The 23,325-nt window shown below is 36.8% G+C and overlaps 3 protein-coding genes and 1 long non-coding RNA gene across 6 annotated transcripts; all 4 read right to left on the reverse strand.

The window, feature by feature from the left end:
* Window positions 1-2,501: 2,501 nt before the first annotated feature.
* Window positions 2,502-3,287, reverse strand: LOC111782290 (large ribosomal subunit protein uL11z). Its single transcript, XM_023663142.2, has one exon. It carries the CDS (start codon window positions 3,213-3,215, stop codon window positions 2,715-2,717), a length of 501 nt encoding a protein of 166 aa, XP_023518910.1. The 5' UTR covers window positions 3,216-3,287; the 3' UTR covers window positions 2,502-2,714.
* Window positions 3,288-6,604: 3,317 nt separating this feature from the next.
* On the reverse strand, window positions 6,605-7,320 carry LOC111782160 (uncharacterized). Its single transcript, XR_015414593.1, has 3 exons — window positions 7,162-7,320; window positions 6,999-7,073; window positions 6,605-6,848 (listed from the first exon to the last, which is right to left on the reverse strand). It is a non-coding gene; the product is annotated as an uncharacterized LOC111782160 (long non-coding RNA).
* A 1,839-nt stretch (window positions 7,321-9,159) lies between these two features.
* Window positions 9,160-12,648, reverse strand: LOC111781308 (CASP-like protein 5A2). Of its 3 annotated transcripts, none has more exons than XM_087119838.1 (4): window positions 12,217-12,648; window positions 11,622-11,754; window positions 11,001-11,137; window positions 9,160-9,683 (listed from the first exon to the last, which is right to left on the reverse strand). In XM_087119838.1, the coding sequence occupies exons 1-4, from the start codon at window positions 12,429-12,431 to the stop codon at window positions 9,668-9,670; spliced, it is 501 nt and encodes a 166-aa protein (XP_086975964.1). In that variant the 5' UTR covers window positions 12,432-12,648; the 3' UTR covers window positions 9,160-9,667. The 3 variants fall into 3 exon arrangements, with proteins under 3 accessions (XP_086975964.1, XP_086975962.1, XP_086975963.1); XM_087119836.1 differs by having other exon boundaries at window positions 10,950-11,137; window positions 12,217-12,647; XM_087119837.1 differs by having other exon boundaries at window positions 9,160-11,137.
* A 3,569-nt stretch (window positions 12,649-16,217) lies between these two features.
* LOC111781306 (auxin response factor 18) lies at window positions 16,218-19,688 on the reverse strand. The gene is made up of 3 exons (XM_023661820.2): window positions 17,808-19,688; window positions 16,728-17,617; window positions 16,218-16,651 (listed from the first exon to the last, which is right to left on the reverse strand). Exons 1-3 carry the CDS (start codon window positions 18,885-18,887, stop codon window positions 16,582-16,584), a joined length of 2,040 nt encoding a protein of 679 aa, XP_023517588.2. The 5' UTR covers window positions 18,888-19,688; the 3' UTR covers window positions 16,218-16,581.
* Window positions 19,689-23,325: the final 3,637 nt, after the last annotated feature.

Here is a 23,325-nt window from a genome sequence, read left to right on the forward strand (position 1 = left end):
ATACAAAGGTTGACCATGTCAAGAATGTCTCGAGAGATTTAGCAATTGATTTCCATTTCTCATTAAAAAAAAAAAAAATGGTGAAAGAAACAGAGAGGATCAAAGGAGGGAAGATTCATGGAGTATATTGAAATCTTTTGAACTATATTGCTTATTCTTATTGTAGTACCTCCAAATACACTTCAATAAGAAACAACATCGAAAGGATTAATTAAACAGAAACAAGAATGAAGCTCGCCGGACAAAGAAAACCCATTAACGAGGCTCAAATTTTACACTGAACAGTCCTTTCACTTCTGCAAATTAGAATTCTAAGAAGGGATGGAAGAGAGTTAGTGGGAGAGATGGTTAGGAGGCTTCTGCCATTGCAATCCTCTGTTTCTTCCTCCTCTGTAATGGTCTCCAAAGCAGGGGAGAGAGATGGTCTGTTTGGAAGAACAAACAGAGTTGGTGACCTTTCCAAAATTTGAAGCTTTTCTGCCATTGTTTCACAGTTGATCAGCCAAAGGGAGGTTTGTTCTGAGAGTAAGTGAAGAGATGGATGAAGATGAGGAGGATGAGGGGAGGGGAGTGGAGTTGTTCCTTATAAAAGGATTCAAACCGTGTTGGTCAACAAACCAAGCCACGTAGAAAGTGAATGAATACTTACGCCATCGCTTTCGTTGCATGTGAAAACGATTAAGTTAATTTCCACATACACACGTGAAAAAGCATAATAAAAAAAGGGACCTTTTTCCAATCATCTTTGGACTTCTTTTGTTCTATTGTGCTTCCTTCTCTTTAGACTATGGAGTCAAATCAGCGTTTTAGAACAACAGAGATGCAAAGGGATTCATGCGAGAAAAGTAGCTAACGAAAGAAAAGTAGCTAACGAAAGAAAAGTAGCTCGCTCATGTTCTAAGCCATTAGAGTTTATAGGAAATGAAGAGAAATTGGAAGGTTGGAAAGTTTTCTATTTTATTTGAATTTCATCCCATGATTGTAACACCTAATTCAAATAAGGATTTGATAGCTTCAACATTCTATTAATCTTCTATGATATAGTTACCGTACTTAATCATTCAACATAGAATTCAAGCAAAACACGCTTAATTTAAAGACATTTTAATCATTTGAACTATTTCATGATCATTCTCGCTTCCAAGTTTTTGATTAGATTTCAAAAGCTTTAAATAGTATCAAGAAGAAAGAAATACTAAATTGGTTAAGAGAGTTAATGGAAGAAGTGTTCTAACTAGTTGATTGTTCATACTTGCAACAAAAAATTGAAAGAAGTGTTCTCCAAAGGCTGAAAGCGCCATACAGCTATAACGCAGAACCTTGAAATTCAGATATGGACAGGTATACTACAGATATTTGAACAACTACATATTAAGGAAAACACTAAAAGAAATAGTGGCAGCAAACAGACATACTGATAACCATTGATATTCACCTAATATAATTGAGATAACCATTGATATTTATAAGACTCAATTGTCCAGAATGCAGCAAATCAATAGTTCCTAAAGAACAAGATGTTTTCTGAAAATGATTCTCGGCAAACCGATACAAATCATCAGATCACGACGTAATTCGGCGAATACCAAATTATGAAATGTGTACCCCTGGGAGCGGCTATACATTCAAGACCAACGGGCAAACAAACAACACAAACACAATGAACATCGTCTATTGAGAAAAGAACTAATCTCACCCAAACATACATAAACAGTAAATCAGTGTTTCACATATTCATCATAGCAAGCAGCCCCAGTTTCAATACAAGGACTGAGTAATTAGAAGTTCACCAACTCTACAACAGCGCAAAAAGTAAGACAGAAAAGTGAGTTTTTTTTTATAATAAGCTTCTCAAATGAGTAAACACATAAGCACTTCAAAAAATTTACCTCGTTCAAGAAAAGAGCTACTGAACGAGCCTGCAATGAGTATATATGACAAAAGAAAGGGATGAACGCGAAACATACATGCAACACACGTACAAATCAGACCACACAAGTACAAATCAGACGACTAAGCAGCTGTTGCGAGTCTACAGATCCTTACCATAAAATTATCTTTTAGTAAACAAATAAACTTTCTACATTTTGCCCCATTTAGGAGAGCCTATACAGCAATGAACACGCTCACCAGCACAATTCAACACGACTTTATAGACATCTATAAAAATAATCAAATGGGGTGCGATAATCCAGGACCAAACTTAGGAAGATATAGCTAAATGAATCAAAAAGAATAAGGGCTCACGGATGTTACTGTCTACACTCGCCTGCGTATTTAAGAACAAACAGATCACCGAACACAATATACCTGGAAGCTATTGAAGAAATATTATGCTCAGAAGCATAACAAACAATCCATATAATGCTCAATTATAACCAGAACACTTATAAAAGATCAATGAACAACCATATAATGAAAAAATGGCAACTCTTCCAGGCTGAAAATTAATGCCCTGCGCTTATAGATTAAAGAAGTAAAAAAAGGCTATTCTCAAAAAGTACAACCGGAAATGCAACGATTTGAATAAAAAACAGTCTAAAACTTCAGTTCAAAACAGAACCACAATGCTTCCATCCCCGAAACAAAGCACTATTTCCCACATTAAATAAATCATTGTATCCAGAGATAGTCATTTGAAGGCAATAAAAAGAAACACGTTTCAAATCCCAAAACTGAAACTACAAAGTAAGTTCCAATACGAAAAGTTACTCTCAATTCTGGGGAATTTCTACATCCCCATCAGTAATTTCCTGCTGCAAGTCCTTCGGGTCCTTACCATCGACCGTACAGCCAACAGAAACGCAAGTACCGAGGATCTCCTTGACGGTTCCACTGAGATCTTTAGCCATAGACCTGGGACTCATAACCCTAGCGATCTCAATCACATCATCAAGCGAGATGTTACCATTGTGCTTGATGTTCTTAGTCTTCTTGCGGTCCCGCTCAGGCTCCTTGAGGGCCTTGATGACCAAAGCAGCAGCAGAGGGAACCACCGAGACCTTGGCTTGACGGTTCTGGACAGTAAGCTTAACAGTAACCCTAAGACCCTTCCATTCCTTAGCCGTCTCCTTAGCAATGTCCTCTCCGATCTTCTTTGGTGAGAGACCTAGAGGACCGATTTTAGGAGCGAGAGAACTGGCCGCTCCGACCTCACCTCCGGTGACTCGGACAAAAACATCGACAACCTGAGAAGGATCGAACTTGGGAGGCATAATTGAATAAGGGAAAGAGGCAGATTGGTTGCCTGAGTTCAGAGAGGGGACGGGCGGAGGCGGAGGCGAAGATACAAGATCGAAGGCAGAGTAAGGGTTTCAAAGAGCCTATAAAATCTAGGGTTTTACAGAGTGCGTGGGAGTTGTGAAATTACTCATTTCTCCTCCCTTCTCACGGACTTTTTCTTGCCTTTTGGGCTTTTGGGCTTTTGGGCTTTTCGGCCCATTGGTCTTTCTCCCGACTTTCACATTCTATTCTGAAATTTATTTAAATATTTGAGGAAAAAAAAAAAACAATTTCTTATATTGACTTTTACTTCAAAATTTTGAATTTTAGTTAAAAAAAAAATAGTTTTTAAAAATGTTTTCATAGGCATTTAATAAATTATAAAGCTTAGATATGATATAAATTTATAGTATTTAAATAAAAAAAACATTACAGTAAATATAACAAAATTATTTAATAGAGGATTTGTGAATTAGTTGATATATATATATTTCTTTTTTTAACTGATGGTAAAAATTGCCATATTTAAACTAGGGTTCAGTTGGAAAAAATTGAATTTCTTTTATAAAAACGGGTATAATTTTCATGCTATAAAGACATTCAATTTAATTTAGCTTATTAAGATATTGTTGACGTCGATATTGTCGATGTTGACCTATCTTGGACAGTTGACGGTAAACGTTGCATCGTTCACTCTAGTTTGGTTGATGTTGTAACATTAAGCGTAATGAGATTGCACCTTTTTTGACATTTTTTTTTTGTGTACTTTTTGTGTAATAGTCCAATCTCACCGCTAGTAAATATTCCAATGAGATTGGGTTTCGCGTTTCCCCTCAATGGTTTCAAACACATCTATTAGAGAGATATTTCCACATCCTTACAACGAATGTTTCGTTTCCCTCTCCAAATGATGTGGCATCTCACATTTTGGCATAAGAAAAACTCAAAATTCATTTCATCCAAAAATATAACATTAGGTTATTGGACATCTAGGGGTGGTGCCTAGTTGGTTAACGCGTAGGCCTCATAGCTTTGAGATATCTTGAGGTCGAGAGTTCGAGCCTCTCTCACCCTAGGTTTTCTTTTTCTGCCGTTTCTACATTAAATTTAAAATGGAGAACCTTTAAAATGGAAGGTCTCCTTTTGGGCCTATAATGGGCTTTGCTCAACATGAGAAATAAGGCCCATCAAGAGCTTTTTTTTTTTTTTTTTTTTTTTTTTTTTTTTGTCACTTTTTCTATTATTATTCATTTCTTCCAAAAATATAACATTTTGCTATTGGGCATCCAGGGGTGGTGGCGTAGTTGGCTAGCGCGTAGGTCTCATAGCTTTGAGTTATCCTGAGGTCTAGAGTTTGAGTCTTTGTCACCCCAATTCTACTTCTTTTTATCTAGGGGTGGTGGTGCAATTGGTTAGCGCGTAGGTCTCATAGCTTTGAGTTATCCTGAGGTCGAGAGTTTGAGCCTCTCTCGCACCAATTTTACTTCTTTTAGATATTTTTTTCATTAAATTTAAAATGTGAGGTCTCATTTTGGGCCTTTAATGGGCTTTTCTCATTTTTTCTATTAATTTTTATTTATTCCAAAAACATGACATTAGGTCTTGAGGTCTCATTTTGGGCCTTTAATGGGCTTTTCTCATTTTTTCTATTAATTTTTATTTATTCCAAAAACATGACATTAGATCTTTGGACATCTAGGGGTGGTGGCGCAATTGGCTAGTGTGTAGGTCTCATAGCTTTGAGTTATCTTGAGGTCGAGAATTTGAGCCTCTCTCACCCCAATTTTCTTCTTTTCGATGTTTTTTTCATTCAATTTAAAATGCGAGGTCTCCTTTTGGGCCTTTAACGGGCTTTCCTCATTTTTTCTATTAATTTTTATTTATTCAAAAAATATAACATTAGATCATTGGATATTGAAGGGTGGTGGTGCAGTTGGCTAGCGCATATGTTTCAAGGTTGAGAGTTCAAGCCTCTCTCTCACCCCAATTTTCTTCTTTTCCATGTGTTTTTTTTAATTAAATTTAAAACGTGAGGTCTCCAAAATTGTTCTTTATTCCATAAACATAACATTAGGTCTTTCGACATCTCGGGGTTGTGGCGCAGTTGGCTAGCGCGTAGGTCTCATTGCTTCGAGTTATCCTGAGGTCGAGAGTTCGAGCCTCTCTCACCCCAGTTTTCTTTTTCTGTTTGTACATTAAATTTAAAATGTAAGGTCTCCTTTTGGGCCTTTAATGGGCTTTGCTCGACACGAGGAATAAGGCCCATCAAAAGCCTTTTGTCACTTTTTCTATTATTTTTCATTTCTTCTAAAAATATAACATTTTGCTATTGGACATCCAGGGGTGGTGGCGCAGTTGGCTAGCGCGTAGGTGTCATAGCTTTGATTCTAAGGTCGAGATATTGAGCCTCTCTCACCCCAATTTTCTTCTTTTCGATGTTTTTTTTCATTAATTTTTAAATGTGAGGTCTCCTTTTGGGCCTTTAATGGGATTTGCTCGAAATGAGGAATAAGGCCCACCGAAACCCTTTTCTCATTTTTTCTATTAGTTTTTATTTATTCCGAAAACATATCATCGGGTCATTAGACATCCAGGGGTGGTGGCACAGTTGGTTTGCGTGTAGGTCTCATAGCTTTAAGTTATCCTGAGGTTGAGAGTTCGAGCTGCCTCTCTCACCCCAATTTTTCTTTTTTCGTTGTTTGTTCATTAAATTTAAAATGTGAGGTCTCCTTTTGGGCCTTTAATGGGCTTTGATCGACATGGGTAATAAGGCCCATCGAAAGCCTTTTGTCACTTTTTCTATTATTTTTCATGCTTTGATCGACATGGGTAATAAGGCCCATCGAAAGCCTTTTGTCACTTTTTCTATTATTTTTCATTTCTTCCAGAAATACAACATTTTGTTGTTGGAACATCCACGGGTGGTGGCGTAGTTGTCTAGCGCGTAGGTCTCATAGTTTTGAGTTATCTTGAGGTCGAGAGTTCGAGCCTCTCTCACCCTAGTTTTTCTTTTTTTCAAAGGGCTTTGCGAGGAATAAGGCCCATCAAAACCCTTTTGTCACTTTTTCTATTATCTTTTATTTCTTCCAAAAATATAACATTATGCCATTGGACATCCAAGGGCAGTGACGCAGTTGGCTAGTGCGTAGGTCTCATAGCTTCGAATTATCCTGAGCTAAAAATTTTGAGCCTCTCTCAACCTAGTTTTTCTTTTATAAATATTAGTTTAAAATTTTAATTGAAACTACAAAAATTTTATATATTCATATTTTCGATAAAAGATCTTTTTTTTTTCTTTGAGTTCAGGAAAAAAAAAAAAACATTGATTCACATCGTTTTGGTTGTGTTACATGATTTCATATCAACTAGTAAGAGGGTAAGGTACCATAAACAACATAGGTTTGAATTTCTCAATTCCTTGTTGGAGTTGGACTTATAAAAGAAAGAAAAATAACCTGAAAGTATTAGTTTAGGGTACGGGTCGAGTTATCCAGTTCAGTCGTATCAGTCTTGAGTTCATGTAGGAATCTTGTGAGGGTTTGCACAAATGCTTCATCATCGTTACAATTTTGTTGAGAATCTGAAGTTGGCTGAGTCACGGTGGTCGACAAATTATTGTCCGAGTTCTGTAACAATTCAAAAAAACATTTTTTAAAAAAATTAACTAAGAATTCAAAATTTTCCTTAAGAAAAGTGATACCAAAGTGGCGAAGAAACTAAAACAAAATCATTATCAGATAAAACCTAAATAAATTAAGGTCGAAGAAAGCTCTTACAGAGAACATTCGTCGTCGTTTTGACAGTCTCATTGCCTTCTTCTTGTTGTCCATCATCTCAACCAATTGATCGAACTGAATCAGATAGATACACGAACGTAAAGATTATTGAAGGCTTTATACGAAAACAAGAACAAGTGAGGATGGTTTTATTTGTTGGTACCTGTTTCACAATTATTTGGTATTTCCTTGTACATTCATATAGTCTTCTTTCATCATCAACACTCGACATTTTCAAACTTCTCTAAATCTCTATCTCTGTCTCTGAAACTTTGATAAATTTAAGGTAATTTTATAGGTATAGATGCAGGGGTGGCAAGAAAATTGCATGATGTTAATCTCGAGATAGAGAAATGAAGAACTAACCGTTACTCACCGACCTTTAGCAGAAACATGGAGAAAAGAACAATATCACTCGTTTTTTCTGATCCAAATTCTTCTTTCTCACGCAAAGGTGAGTTCGTAGAGGATAGATATCTCGTGAAGAAAGTCGTACCAATTCAAAAGAAATCATTCAATGAAACTTTCACGTGAATGTTTCTTAATAACGGTTAGATGTAAATTTGGAAACCTGGAATTCGAGGAACGTTCATTGCTTTTCTCTTATACTTTGACGGTCAACAACATTAAATAATGGCTCCACCAACCTCTTCAAAACCCTAATTTATTAGAGAGATATAGAGATTGGTAATCACTAACTACTTGCCATATTACGTAACTTTTACTTTATGGGAAAATGAAACGATGAATGGTCGTCTGTAACTGAAAGTGTAATTTGATTTTGATTGGTTTGTTCGATGTTTTTGTTATTTTCTTCAATTTAAATGATTGGTTTTTATTTGCTGCTAAAGTCGATTGGTAAACTCGAACCGAGCTATGTGTTGGTGTCGTTTTTATTTAAAGAGCAATTATTCTTAGTCAATGGCCGATCCATAGTTTTTGTTCATGGAGGTTTATTGAATAACCCGTGCCCAAAATTCGGAATTGGCATTCCCTATGCCCCTCATTTCATGGAGTTTTTGTTCATGGATGTGGTCTCCGTTTGTTCATATGCTCCTCATTTACTTGGGTGTCACATTGAATTAAATTTCACTAAAGTTTGGGATCTTCATCAGGTACCTTTTGAGTTAATCCTCATCCACATGACAATTTACCATTGTTAGGTTTAGAGCGAGTGAAACTCATCACTACCTCGTAAGGGCGTTGAGACCATAGCATGTTACATGAAATGCCACCGTTCTTAACCGAGACTTATGTTAAGCTCCGTCTCGAAACCTTGTGGGTTTATGAGTGAAGCATCTCGAGGTTGACATTGGAACACTTTTCAAAGTTTTCAAGAACCTTGTGGGTCTACTACAATACAATTCATATATAATGTTTTTTTGGTTCTCGAGGTAGAGAATTCGAGTTTTCAAGAACACTTTTTGAAGCGACGCCTTCAATGTCATTATAGTTGGATAACTATCATAAGAGTTCAAGAAAGTTTTTCCTTTTCTCGTACTCTTTTAGTTAATGGAGAAAAGTTCTCTCTCTCGTTGTATTCTTTGACTAAATGAAGATTTCTCGCTTCTTTAGAGGCGAGTCTTTGCCGGCAAGGAAAAATGAACCAAACAAAAAAGAAGAAGAAAGAAGTAGATTTTGAAAATATCTCACGAGCACACTACTTTTATACACTCTCATGCCTCTTCAATGAAAAATTTGTTCTATTGGCCCAAAAGGAAACTTTGAATCAAGCCATAAAAGAGCTTGACTGCAAGAACCACCCGTCGAGCAGAGATGAAATGACCCGAAGATTCGAATCAAATCCCCTAATATATGAAAGAGTGAAAAAGCACTTTTAATAAAGTAGCACGATCGACAAGGAGGGAATCGATCTTTCTTTTCTTATCCAGGGTGTTTCATCTGTTGCTAAAAGAAAGAACCAACAAAGAACCCGCGTACATCGATGAACATTCTTCAATGGAGATGTTTAAAAATAAAATCCTATTGTTACTTTGTTTGTTGGACAATTACAGATATATAATCATATATAATAAACAAACAAGCAATCGATATCAATCAAAAGCATCAATTAAATCAATACTAAAGAAGAAAGAATACTTGGATAAAGAAGATCGCACTATGGTCCTAAGCACCAGTCTTACAATCAAACTCGAACCGATTCTTAAATCAGTAACACTAACTTTGGTCATTCACCATGTAATATAGCGAAAATTCGACATGGTTTGATTGTTACAAAAGTTCATGGAATAGTTCAAAGGAAAATTCTCAAAAGTATCTAAGAATCTAAATATAAAACATGAGATTTATTTGCCCTAGAGAAAGCTAGAAATTTGTATGGATCATGCTAGCATCAAAACGTTGCCCTTATAAATTATATATAAACAAAAAAATAACTAGTAAGCTAGGCAAGGTAGTGTCATGCCGTTGTTATGAAAGGGGGAGCATGCACGTGTTTAGAGCGTCTAGACGCTGAGAGCGTTGAGCAAGAGAGTCAAGGAAAATACTTCAGTGTCGAGACGGTACCTACACAGATGATTTGGCTTGAAAGCTTTCAGCACGAGCATTGAGACGCTATCAACTCGAGAATTTGAGTTTGATCTTCATCTTCTACTAAGTCGATTGCTTAATTCAAGTCGAATTGGCTCCTTAATCTCGATTCTTTTGCTTCAGATTACTCGATTCCTGCAAAAACAGACGCATGGAAGTATTGGGATTAGCATCAATTGTGGTCTATAAATAGCACAGTTTAGGAGCTATCATATATCTCGGCATTGAAGTAAACAAGTTGGATGACAAAAGTTCATCTCTCAAAACGATATGCCTATCTTCAATTCTAAACCTGCCACAAGTCCATTTGAAATTGGGACAAAATTGTCAAAATATGAAGGATACCTGGTGAGTCAGAATGGATATCTCTTGAGAGATGAAATGATTACTTATAAGGGGAGAAAATGAACCTCACGGACCAGTTTTTCAATAATCTTGGTCTATCTAAAACATTCGATCAAGAACTGGCCCCTTGCTCGTGTAAGAACATTGGTGGCCTTTCAAATATTTGGAAATACCAATGGAGTTGAGAATTCTAAAGAGAAATGACGGTTTGACGATCCAAGTATCATTTAATAGACAACCATTACCATCTCAAAAGTCGATGCTTTGGAAAACCAAACCAGAAATTGACGTAGCATACAAGACTGACACTATTCACCTCCTAATACTCCAAACTTGAGAAGTACATCTCTGGTTTTCTCATGTATAGAACCTCCATATGAGAACGTAAGTGTAACGGCCAAAGCCCCACCACTAGCAGATATCATTCTCTTTGGGCTTCCTCCCCAATCGATGTGGGATCTTATAATCCACCCACCTTTGGGCCCAACGTTCTCGCTGGCACTCGTTCCCTTCTCCAATCGATGTGGGACCCTCCAATCCACCCCCTTCAGTGCCCAGCGTCCTTGCTGGCACACTACCTCGTGTCCACCCCCCTTCGGGACTCAACCTCCTCGCTGACATATCATTCGGTGTCTGACTCTGATACCATTTATAACCACCCAAGCTCACCGCTAGCAGATATTGTCCTCTTTGGATTTTCCCTTCCAGGCTTCCCCTCAAAGTTTTAAAACGCATCGGCTAGGGAGAGGTTTCCACACCCTTATAAAGGATGTTTCGTTCTCCTCTCAAGCCGACGTGGGATCTCACAGTAAGCAATAGATTGAAAAATCTCAGCATGTCACCGCCACGAACATATAACAAGTACATATACATATTTCTTGTTAAAACGAAGTGGTTTTATTCACTAATTACTATCTCAATTCTCAATCAAACAGCAAAAATCTACATATGTGCATCAAAATTTCCAAATTCGTGCAGTATAATTTAGAAACAAAAAAAAAGTAGTTGTTGAAAGAAAAACTAAAAAGAAGAAACTATCTCGCTATGGAACCTCACCGAGAAGCCAATGACCAAAAGTTCAAAAGAAATGAAGGTGAAACAGCAAACCAGCTAATGAAGGCCATTGCAGTGGCGGACTCGAACTGTGCACAGTGGTTCAGGCCACACTTGTCAAGATCATTGCTTATGAGAACAGTAATCCCAGCTGATGAACATGCAGCAGAAAATGTAAGGGTGGATGTCACCTGCAGGGGACACAGTTCCCTATTTCTATTAACAATTACAAATACCAACAAAAGAAGTTTAATAAAATAAAGATATATTAGTTTTTATGATAAAAACACCAATTGAAATAAACATAATTATATTATGTTATGTTATGGTTACCAAAAAGTATTTATCAGAATAAGGTATCAATATCAGGCTCATTCCTTCCAAATGGTAGACTCATGATTCCAATGGGACGCTCATTCTATTACAAATCACAAATAGGAACATCAAACAATGAAACAAGAAGTTTCACCTGGATTCTCATTCTTCCAAACCATACATAATCTTAGTTTCAAATCAAACTAAACATCAATCTCAGACTCTGCAACCTATTCAATGAGAATTATGCGACTTTAACAAGCTCCTGGATTGCACATGACTTATCAGACTACAAATAGAAGATGCATACAGTTCGACTAAGTGTCGTTGGAAGTATGACATGCAAAATATTATTCTTACCGCATCACCGACGATGAACAAACCAACCATTGTGCACTTCTGCAAGCTTCGCCTAACTAATAAGGCATATGCATCAACTATTGCCAATGAAAAGCTCCACAAACATTGTAATCCAACAGCAACAACAAGATATCTGACAGGAAATGAGAGGATCAAACATATAGGACATCTTAACATCACAAATTTTAACAAGGAATAATATTATCCAACAAAACAAACTTCTTTTATTGCTATCGCCATCAACAGAGTTTAAGGTTCATCGGCAAATATAATGGACAAAGCACACAATAACAAAACAATTGTATTGGAGCAAAATCTTCAGCAAGAAAAGACGAAGAAACGCATTTTCAGGTTCAACAATAGCTTCTCTTTTTCCCACTAGAAACGTGAAAGGTTTTTTGATTCTTCACGGATAAAATATTCCGAACGACGTCCAAATCACGCTAAATCCGTCTTAATTTAATCAACATTCTTATTTCAGTTCATTGACTCATAAACGCCGCGAAGCGAATATTTGAAGATAATCACAATCGCAACGTCAAACAAAATTACACAGAACCAAATACAATGAAACAAAAATTCAAGAATTACGTACCGAAACGCAGTGACGGAGGGAAAATCACTGGTAGTGGACATAACACAAAGAGAAACTGCAGCAAATATGAACTGAAGAAGACGGAGAGCAAGTCCACCAAGTGTACCAGGCATGCCCTGCACATCTTTCATCCTCCCTCTCGGCGCATTGTGTACCTCTCCTTCCGTTACCGGTGGCGCCTCCACTGGATGCACCGCCGGCCGGCTCACGTTCATCTCGCTCTACAAAAGCTCGTTTACATTCACACCATAATCCAGAACCCTAATCAGTCATAGCTGAGCCAGTACAGCAAATTTAGCTTCTCAGTTGAAGGCCGAAGGTTCCTGAGCAAAAGGAAGATCCAAAGTCCATGAATTCATCATCTTCTCCATCTCAAACAGACACAGCTCGCCACCACTTCAGTAACAGAGCAGCGAGTAGCTCCGAAAAGGTAAAGCTGCAAATACAAGAAGGAAGGACATTCGAATATGGGCCGACCCATTTCTAATTTGTCAAAGCCCATTGGGCTTTTTAATTTGAATGGCCCATTTATCTCATTATGGGCCATTCTTAAATTTCCATTTATTGATTTAACTTTTAAATTTTGTTATCTATTTTGAAATTAATTAAAAATGAATCCCTTATTTATTTATTTTTTGTTAAATTTTAAAATAAAAAATTACGTGGAAATATATTAAAATTTTAAAAGTAATCAATATTTGGCAATAATATATATATATATATATATATATATATATATATATATATTTTTTTTTTTTTAAAATACAAGTGTAATTTAACAAATTAAACAAAAATCCAAAAGAAAAAAAGAAAAGTAAATGCGACATGTCGCTTTACGAGTAACGAAGGAGGTAAGTGTCGGGATAGTTATATGTTGGGATGTCGGTCGAGACTCGTGAGTTGGCAGCAAAATGTGGGGCCTACCGCACGGGTGATGTTTCAGAATACCATTAAAAATAATATAACAATGTCGTTTTCCATCACCATCTTTTATTATTATTTTTAAATAATAATAATAATAAATTTTAACATTATTTTGTCTAACGTCAATTTCACCAAAACCATACAAAACAGCTCATAAATATGGTTGTTGGTTGTTTTTTTTTTCCCTCCAAAAAAAAAAAAAAAAAAAAAAAATTAAAACTTTTAATTCCAATGACTTCTTTCCATTTTAACGGTCCACAAATAGAATCTTAATACGTAACAGCTCAAACCCACCGCTAACAGCTCAAAACGCGTCTATTAGGGAGAGTTTCCCACACCCATATAAAAAAATGTTTCGTTCCCCTCTCCAACCGATGTGAGATCTCACATAATCTAGCTAAGAAAGGTTGAGTGTCGTATGAGAACTCGTGAACCTTTCAATTTCTCACCGTCAATGGACAAAAATGAAACATACGTGGGATCATCATTCATAATTCCGACTACGAAGGAATTGTCGGATTTTTTTTTTTTTTTTTTAAAGGAATCGACAATAAAACATGAAATTATTAATAAAATAATTAATGTAGTAGACAACATCATGTAGTAATTAAAGGGTGAAAATGACATAAAGAAAAGAGCCCTAAAGGGAGAGGGTATGGTGACATTAGGTGGCCCTTGGAATAGGACATGTCCAACTTTGTACTTTGGCGTTACATTAATATAGACCAAGAATTACACATTAAAGGAAAATTAAAACTTTTATTTTCCCTTCCCATTTTTTTTTTTTTTTTCTTTTCAAACAAATTAATTATTCTAACTTTATAAATATATTTTATATTAAATAAAATGAGAAGGAGATATGTAAGCCATGTGCTTTAACAAATCATGTGAATTTTTAGTACAAAAAGAATACACTCATTGATTAGCTTATTATATCCACTATCAATTATTTATAGAATATAATGGTTCGTTTATTGATTTTTTTTTTTAAATTTTAATTTAATATTTGAGTTTATGAAATTTTAATTATTAATGTGTTTGGAGAACTACGATTTTCTTAAATAATTTTTAAAAAAATAACTTTCAAAAGTTCACCTTGATGTTGTTTGCTTTGGCTCAAATCACACAATTCATTCCCCTTAAGAGCACATTGCCTGGTGTCTAGTTCTATACCATTTCTAACAGCCCCAAACTTACCCCTAGAAGGTATTGTCTGCTTTAGCTCAGATCTCACACTCCACTCCCTTGGCGCCCTAGCGTCCTCACCGGCATACCACTCGGTGTCTGGTTCGATGTCATTTGTAACAGCCCAAGTCCACCGCTAGCAGATATTGTCCATTTTGGTCTATTGCATATCGTCGTTAGCCACACGATTTTAAAATGCGTAATGTCAGGGAGGTTTCCACACCTTAAATGTTTCGTTCCTCTCCAACCGATGTAAGATCTCACATTGGTGGGAGAAAAGAACATAGCATTCCTTTATAAAAATATGGAAATATCTCTTGAATAGACGTGCATAAAACTTGAGGGGAAGTCCGAAAGGAAAATATCAAAGAAGATAATATATGTTAGCGGTGAGCTTGGACTATTACATCTTGTATACGCTTCTAATTGAGATTGAAAGAAAAACCCTATATTGAAAGTGCATTAATTAATTGTAGGGTTATCCATGGAGTTTGCCTGGTTTGGGGGACTTGGATCTCTCAAAAACCCTAAAAACTAAGAGAAGATGAGACATTTATTAAGACGTAAGGCTAAAGCAAAGTAAACCCTAATGAGACACATGTTTTCGTTGCTGTCTTTGTGTTTAATGCTATTCCCCGAAACGCCGCCGTATTTGGTGGAATAAATATGTGAAAACAAAGGGAAGGAAAAATATTTATTATATCCCATGTTTGAGTGACAATATATATTTTATTTTATTAAATTATTTTTATTATATATTTAAAAAAATATATAAGAATCGTCTCAAACCGAACCAATGAGGAATAGAAGGAAGTGGAGAAGATTTATTCCGCTATTAATTGAATGAAGATTATATTGTCTGTCCTCATCCCCAGTGCCTAAGACTGAAAGAGGCTTTCCTATTTCCACTCTATTTCGGAGACATCTCTAATCGAGAGGGTTCGACGACTACCCGCTACCTGCCTGCCCGCCTGCCCGCCTGCCCGCGTATTAGTTACGGTCAAAGGCAAGCCATGATAACGTAAAACCAAAGCCAAACAGTCCGCTCAACGAAACGCCGCGACACAAGCAGCGAGACATCCCCCCTTGTAAGAGATGACGTCATCCACACGTGAATTTTAATGAATCCTCGCCACGTAAGCTTTCCAATGGTCCCACATTCTCACGTGTGCCATTTACTCCTTTCCGCTTCTAACTTCGCCACGTCAGCAAAATATATGTTTTTTTTTTTTTTTAAATTTGTTTGTTTATTCGAACTTAAAACCAAATATTAGTTTTGACTTTTATGTTTCCCTTACAAAATTGATGACGATCCTCAATCCCTAGACCCCACAAATTATATTTTAATCTTTAATTATTACAAATAATTAATCCCCACACGTGCCACACGTGACCAACACCTTTCTCTACAAACTTTATAAGTTCTAAATTCAAATTCATTGGTACTAAACATCACACTGTAGCGGCCTGCTCGTGTCTCGAGATACTTCTTTAAACTACATAAACTCAACGATCCAAAACTGTAGACAAGCTCAACATTGTTTTGAGGGAAGAGAAGCATGGTTGACAAGCCACTTCAAAGAGGCGTGCTTATTGACAAGCCACTTCAAAGAGGCGACTAGACGACGGTGCTTGTTGAGCCATTTCCACCCCAAGTGTTGACACAATTGGACCGGTGCATCCCGCCTCATCTTTCTTTGGCTATACTTGTATGTAGCAAGCCATGTTAGTACAGTGAACCAGGGTCCTGCCAAAACCACACATGTAACTTTTCCTTCATATGGCTCGTTTGTGCTTTTCGAGACGCTGCTTATGACTCAACATGGGAGAAGGGGGCACTTTCGCGTTCAGAGCATTGTCCGCTCTGTCCGAGTGAACCGACATACCAAAAATCGTTAAACTTATTATATCACATTTCATGATAATGCTTCTCTTACAAACACAGTTCATATACTTCGAAACCACTTCCATTAACATTAAGAACTAAAATCACCTAAAAAAAAGGAACCCAAAAAGAAAAAACCCCACAAAGTTCATCAAAGAACAAGAGGATGTAAGAAACTTCCAAAATTCAAACATCCCTTCTTTCCTTCCATAAGTTGGATTGGGAAAAGAACATAAAAATTAAAGCTTTTCAATTTCAAAGGAAAACGACATTATGATCTTTAGCAGCTCCCAGGTTTGCAACAGACAAAGGTCAGCAGGGAAAACGAAGAACCTGATATTCACCAGCTATACACTTCAAAATCACTTCCTCTAACCTCCTACATTGTTACTTCCTGAATCTGTTAGAATTGTCAATCTTCTTGCTGTCTTGATGAACTCGCTGTAATTCGAAACCGACGTGTTAATCACCGAGAGACAGTAGTGATTCAATGTTGCAGAAGGAAGCAGAATCATACCTGAATTGTTCGTCGCCGACGTGCTTGACAGCACCGGAGATATCCCGGTACAAGACATGGTTCAACATCTCTGAGTTATCGATGCCAAACATGTTTCCGAGTTTTCTGTACAATTCTTCATAGGACCCAAGTGAAGAAAGATCGAGGGTGCGACCGACGTCTTCTGATTCCATGAAGACTTTACAGTGGCCAGTATCCAAGTTAGGCTCGACATCTTGGCGATTGTCCTTGTACCATTGGAAATTTTCGCAAGACGAGCGTTCTGGTAGACCTTGTTGATGTAGTGCAGATCCAGAACCGTTTCCATCCGACGAACTGTTTCCAGTACCAACTGGAGAAACGGTATCACCAGAACAGCTTTGAGACATCTGCAATTCGGTTAGTATGGGTCTGCCGAAAAGTATTAGCTGTGGAGTCTTTACGTTGTTGAATTTCTTCGACGTTTGAGTAGAATGCGCCATGGTTAGCAAGCAAGATACATTTTCACTCATACTTGGCTTTTCAGTCATTGCATTACCAGAAAGTCTAGTTGATCCAGCAGCTGGATCCAATGATCGATAACGAATCGGAAACAGACCCGACTGCAGTTTACTGAGATGAAAATCCGACAAGGATAGACCAAAATGAGCATGCCTGGCTCCCTGCATGCCAGCAGGGTTGTTGTCCGGAGGACAACCGAAGGGGCTGCCTGGACCATGGAGATAACTCGCGAACGGCGACATAGAAGGCTGGTTATCGAGGGGGAAATCAGGGTGTTGTGGATATCTGAACTTTTTCCTTGGAGGTGAGAACGGGGCAAGATGAATTGGAGATATGTTCGATACCAATTCGACCAACCACGGGCTAACACGTTTCACATTCTGAAGTAAATCGGGCTCGTCCCAAGTAACCTGGACAGTATATGGTATAAGCAAACAAGACCGAAACGATTCGTGGAAGATCACCAACTAAATGAACTATTTTGGTAAGTTACAAACATTGAACGATCCTAACAAGCAATGAGCTTATAAACAACAATGTTTCATATACATTTGATGATTTGTAATGGATGCATATAAGATAAAAAGAACAGTGAGTTACCTGTAGAAGCCTCCATGGTGATTCAGGCCAGCGCAGTGGGTCGGCGGCCTGAATGGTGTTTATGGTACCCATGAACCAGCTTATCCGCAAAGAGTCCTCGGTTTCGAACGCCATCTTGAACCGCATACCCGAGCACCACCGGATCTGCAATGCTGCTTTCACCAGCCCTGCCTTGACACAGAACTCAGGCGTACTAGCTCTTGGATAGTATACTATTTCAAAGGGCTGCCCATTTGCAGCAAGTGTAGCAGCTTCAATGACTGATTCAGCCTTCACTTTCCCTTTTCCATTAGTCCTGTTCACTCTGTTTTCATCTTCCCTCAAGAACGTTGAGAAAGCTCCATAAGGCACAGCACAGTTCCCACCTGCTGGATTCCATCCACACGGCGGTTCCGGTCCATCTCCAATTCCTCTCTTCGCTCGTCTAATCCCGACGCAGAGATCTCCATTTTCAGCCCTCAAGAACACAATGGAATCACCAGCCACAAGCTTCTTATGGTTAACAAACGTACTCCATCCCGTTGTTAAAAGATGTCGCCGAGGCGTCCCACGGTAAATGTGTCTGAATTTCCATGTCTCCCCATGAACATCCTTAGCAAGAATTGTCTGAACCGGCGGATCGGCCGAGTAATCCAACCGAGGGAAGATCGTTTCAGCACAATACCTCGGAACAGAGAAACCCCCACCATTGTTAGCATCAGATTGAGTCAATGTCTTTGCAAACGAAGTTGGCTTATCCTGTTCAGACCCATTAAGCCTTCCAATTCCATCATCTTCAAACTCTAGTTCACTTCCATTAATGGGAATCAACCTGAGTTTAGCAAAGACCTCATCCGTGTCAGGATCGGCAAGGAACTTGATAGCAGAAACTCTACAAAGCGTATATGGAGGAACCTTAGAACAGTTCCTGAAATCAACTGGCGCACAAGCATGCTCGGCATGACCTTGAGGAAAATAGAAAACCCTGGCGTTCACCGGCGGCATTTGAACCATTCCTCCAGCACAAGCATGCCATAGCTGAGGATCTAAGCATTTCTCCATCTCTTTCACTTTCTCTTTCGAATCCATAAACGTAATCATCTCAATTCAAGGAACCCACAAATTGAATTCCAAAATCCTCAGAAACAGAACATTACAGAACGAAAAACAGAGGAATGGGTCTCCAAAATCTCCATTATCATATCAAAAATTTCCCAATTTCCACCAAATTCAAAGGGACTCACCAGCAGATTCTTCGTCATGTTTTGACCACTCCAAACCCATAAACTCAAATTGGGTCAATCAAACAAAAAAAAAAAAAAAAAACCCAGAATCCGTCTCGAAACTCGAACAGAATCACAAGATCACACACACCCTGATCGACAGCGGCTAGGAAACCCAAAACCCAAGTGGGAATTGATGGAAAGAGGAGAGAAGTGAAATGAAAACCCTACAAAGACGAAAGAGGGAAGAAGGGGAATTGGGAAATTGGGAAATTAGAGAAAGTAGAAGGCAAGGGCGTCGTATTGTTCGTCTGATTCTTCGTCTGTGTTGTTGTTCAGAGATTGAATGAGTGAGTGGATGGCCGACATAGAAGCAGATAAAAAGCCGTAGACACTCACAGACAGAGCACAGAGAAGAGGAGAGAGAGAGAAAGAGAGAGAAAGGGACAGGTTTTGGATCATCAGATCATGCAAGCGTCCAAAAGCAGAGAGCAGGAGTAAAAAAAACATATAAATTTGTAGAAAAAGAAGATAATATAAAGGGATTTCTTACCTTTTCTTTGGATCTGAAGAAAACAGTGAAGAGTGTATCTCCAGGAGCCACCAACACAACAAAGATCTTTATCCTCCCTTTTCTTTTTTCCCTCTTTATTATTTTATTAATTTCCCAAATTCTCTTCTCCCTCTTTTTAATTTTTTAGGGTTTAATGTTAACCGAAGATACGAAATCGACTTGACCCACTGTAGATGTGGGTTCGACGTAGTTTGAATGACATTTTATCTAAAACAAGGTTTTCGAGTTAGTTTAAGGTTACTAAGTGACTAGCTGGTTGTTGTCACGTGTCACCACGCACACAATTTTACTAACGAACCATGGACCACTACCATGTACAATTCAATAACATACACGACGAAGTACAATTTAGTTTTTATCTCTATATTAAGGGAAGGAGCATGAACGTAAGCAAGTTTTAAATCATAGAGTGGGTATCTAACAAGTTTTTATTTTGCACGTATTTCCACTACTTTTTTCGTGATTGACTTTGATGGCTGACACTTTACCTTCAACTAAATTGATGACCATTCGATCAACTATTGATTGTTTGTTCATAATTAGGCAACCACGACCGTTTTTTGAATGAATTGGAACTCTTATTAAATTTGTAAGTGGGTATGAATTAGATTCATATTTTTAGTGACATATAACTAGAAAGATGTACTAATAATGGATTGAGTGAGAAGGGTAAGCATAAAGTTTAGGGTTTTGACCGGTCAAAAGTTAATTTTGATGGAGTAATTTTAAATAATTCGAGGGAATTGAGTAATATAATTAACCTTCACGTGACAACAATGGTAAATTTTATTTGAGCGATAAAATATGCCCTGCAAAACAAGAAAAACCTACGTAATGATTGGTGCCTATCACACCATTTTCGATACTTAAAGGTGGTTTAAGAGAAGATTCGTGTAGCGAGAACCTATTAGGGTTTCATTGTTTCCTTCTAGATTTTGAACATAAATGAACTGGGTTAGGCTAGACCATGATCAATCGAATTAGGGTCATGTTGGACCCTTGTCCTATATGAGGCCGAGTAGGGAGCTTGAGCCATGACTCGAGTTTCTCTTATTTCTCTGGTTTTGTGGCTCGATTTCCTCTGTATTTTAGTCCGTTTTATTTCATGTCATGTTGTTTTAGCCTTATTTGTAATTAAAGAAAATAAATAAAATCATGAAAAACAAACATGAATTAGAATTTGATTCCTTTCCAAATTTTGTAGCAAGGAATAATTCTTTGTCTCATAATAAATAAATTACGTATTGTATTTAAAATAACGGATGGCGCGTACCACAACGACAAATATATTGAGTTGACGCGCGTCGGCCTTGTCTTGGAAGCCCTAGAATCTACGTGTTTTTTTTTATAAATAAATTCGCCTTTAATTGAAATTGAGATTCCAGTTATTTTTATTATCTTTTATTTTTTATGATTTAAAAAAAAAAAAGTTTGAAAAATATGAACGCTCTCAATTGAGCGCGTGGGAGAAAGTGGTAGTGTGGTGACGTGTTGCATGGATGATTCAGTGCACGGTAAAAGTAAGTGACGTCATTTACCTTTTTCAATGGTCAAAAGTTACTCTATTTTATTTACCCCTTCCCCTCTCCTCCTTATTCTTTTACTCCTAATTTATTTGATTAAAAATAATATTTTAGTTAACAAAGTAAACATAAGGAATATTGTAAGAATAAAAGCAATTAGAAATATAATATATTTTTTGAAAAAAATAATTTATACTCATAAATTTTAGAATTATATAAATAAAATGTAGGTTTCGACATCAATAAAATATCTTGGACAAGTTGTTTTCATATAAAAAAAAACAATTGGAAAAATTCAGGTAAACTCTCACGAGGAGGTTAATCTAAAGCTGATGGCAAGAAAAGGATGACCTAAAGTCAAACTCGAAGAAGAGGCTAAGTTGAAGTTGACCTCGGAGGGTGAGTTATGATTGACCCTCAAGAGCCTTGGTGATTGACCTAATCAAAGGGTCGAGCAACAACTCAACGTTGAAATACGTACTCTCGACTCTGAATATGATATATCCTACAATATCATATTCAAGAGTGAGGATCATTGTTATGGATGAAATTAATGATTAGGAGTAAAAGCCTAAATGCATAGAAACAAATTCAAAGGACACTCAAGCCCAAGAGACCAATCACCACGAGCTTTGACCAAGGTTGATGCCTTCGAGTTTGATCCCATAAGGACGATATGACTGAACCCACAAGATTCGACCCATAATTGAAAAAACTAACATTTGAGTCTTAATCAAGGTTAATCAAGATCAATTCAAGAAGCAATTTGACCTACAATAGTCAAACCTTGCAATTGTTTCTCATACTTCATGCCAAAATAACGACGAGATTATAACATGGTGACAATTTCTAAACTACCTTAGCAGATAAAAAAAAAAAAATACGTCCAAAACATTCACATATTGCTCTATACAACATGAGCAACCAGATTATTGACTCCAACGTCGGAGTGACGTGGTTTAGCACACACGAATGTAAATCTCTTTTATCCTATAAACACATTCGATCATTCAACAATACAAACCCACTTACCAAAATCCAATACCAACAATTATAACACCTTTTCAATCTTTAATACCAGTTACTTAATGAGCTCGTTATTGAAGATCGAACATTGAACTAAGATAACTATCGATCATAATTACAAAATAATCAATTGATCTAAAATTATTTTTTAATTATACCAAATTTTAAGTCATCACAAATATTTATTACACATGTGATGGCGAAGTGTAAACTAAAAGAATATGTCTAAGTCTAACTTTAAAATTTCGATCACTTATTTTGTAACGCTCCGTTATTGTTTTTGGACTATTTAATTTTTTTTTAAAGGGGGCGGGCCCTATTACATTTATTATCCTCTTAATATTTGGTCACAAGCTTTTTAAAAAATATATATATTAAACTCTCCTAGCTTTTTAATCTCTATATTTATAAAATTTATACACAAATTTATGTTAAATTATTAGTTCAAATAAATTATTTCAAATTAGATATTGAAATTAACATTTTAATTCGATTAAAAACAAAACAAAAAAAAATTAAATAAATAAACCAAACAATTTATCTCGGGAACCTAACCCAAACAAGGCGTACATCATTATAAATCATATAAATCTTATATTTGAAATTCTTGACTGACGGTCGAACAGAATCTAATTCAATTGATTATAACATATTATTATCCATTAAAATGTTAGAAATTCGAACATTGTCACGACCTTCGCCCTCTTGCTGCCCTTTTGATTGAGACTTCCTAACCATAAAACATCTTCCCCATGCCCCTACTTACACACTTTTGTCCTATTTCTTTTTATTATTATTATTATTATTTAATTTTCTACTATATATATCATCTTAGCATATGCTGGAAATTCTGCATTATTAAAAAACACAGCTCCTACCATGTCCATTTAATTTTAATTTTTTTTCTTATATTTATTTTCACATATTTTTGTGTAATTATTAAAAAAAAAAAAAAAACACTAAATTATTCAAAATTTGAAAAAGGTGGGTCTCGTCCTTCTTGACTTCAATTAAACGACAACGCATTAGCAACTCAAACCCCTTTGCCCTTTAACCCACCAGCAGTTCTGGTCCCAGCCATGAATGTTCCAATTAATAACTTTTTTCTTCCTTTTTTTTTTTTTTTTTTGGGTTAAATTAACTAAATTGTAATTTTAAAAAAAATTATTTAATTAATATTTCTCTCCCGACAG

The sequence above is a fragment of the Cucurbita pepo genome, chromosome 19 (genome assembly GCF_057944985.1).
Source record: "Cucurbita pepo subsp. pepo isolate OVF chromosome 19, ASM5794498v1, whole genome shotgun sequence".
In the NCBI taxonomy this organism is placed as follows: domain Eukaryota; kingdom Viridiplantae; phylum Streptophyta; class Magnoliopsida; order Cucurbitales; family Cucurbitaceae; genus Cucurbita; species Cucurbita pepo.

Bases quoted from the DNA above. Each gene is read 5' to 3' on its own strand.
- LOC111781306 (XM_023661820.2), bottom strand. From the start codon at position 18,887: ATGATTACGTTTATGGATTCGAAAGAGAAAGTGAAAGAGATGGAGAAA. The intron at 17,618-17,807 runs GTAACTCACTGT...TATACTGTCCAG, and splicing joins CACCATGGAGGCTTCTACAG to GTTACTTGGGACGAGCCCGA. The intron at 16,652-16,727 runs GTATGATTCTGC...TTCGAATTACAG, and splicing joins GTCGGCGACGAACAATTCAG to CGAGTTCATCAAGACAGCAA.
- LOC111782290 (XM_023663142.2), bottom strand. From the start codon at position 3,215: ATGCCTCCCAAGTTCGATCCTTCTCAGGTTGTCGATGTTTTTGTCCGA.
- LOC111781308 (XM_087119836.1), bottom strand. From the start codon at position 12,431: ATGAACGTGAGCCGGCCGGCGGTGCATCCAGTGGAGGCGCCACCGGTA. The intron at 11,755-12,216 runs GTACGTAATTCT...ATTTCCTGTCAG, and splicing joins CCCTCCGTCACTGCGTTTCG to ATATCTTGTTGTTGCTGTTG. The intron at 11,138-11,621 runs GTAAGAATAATA...TGTCCCCTGCAG, and splicing joins TGTTCATCGTCGGTGATGCG to GTGACATCCACCCTTACATT.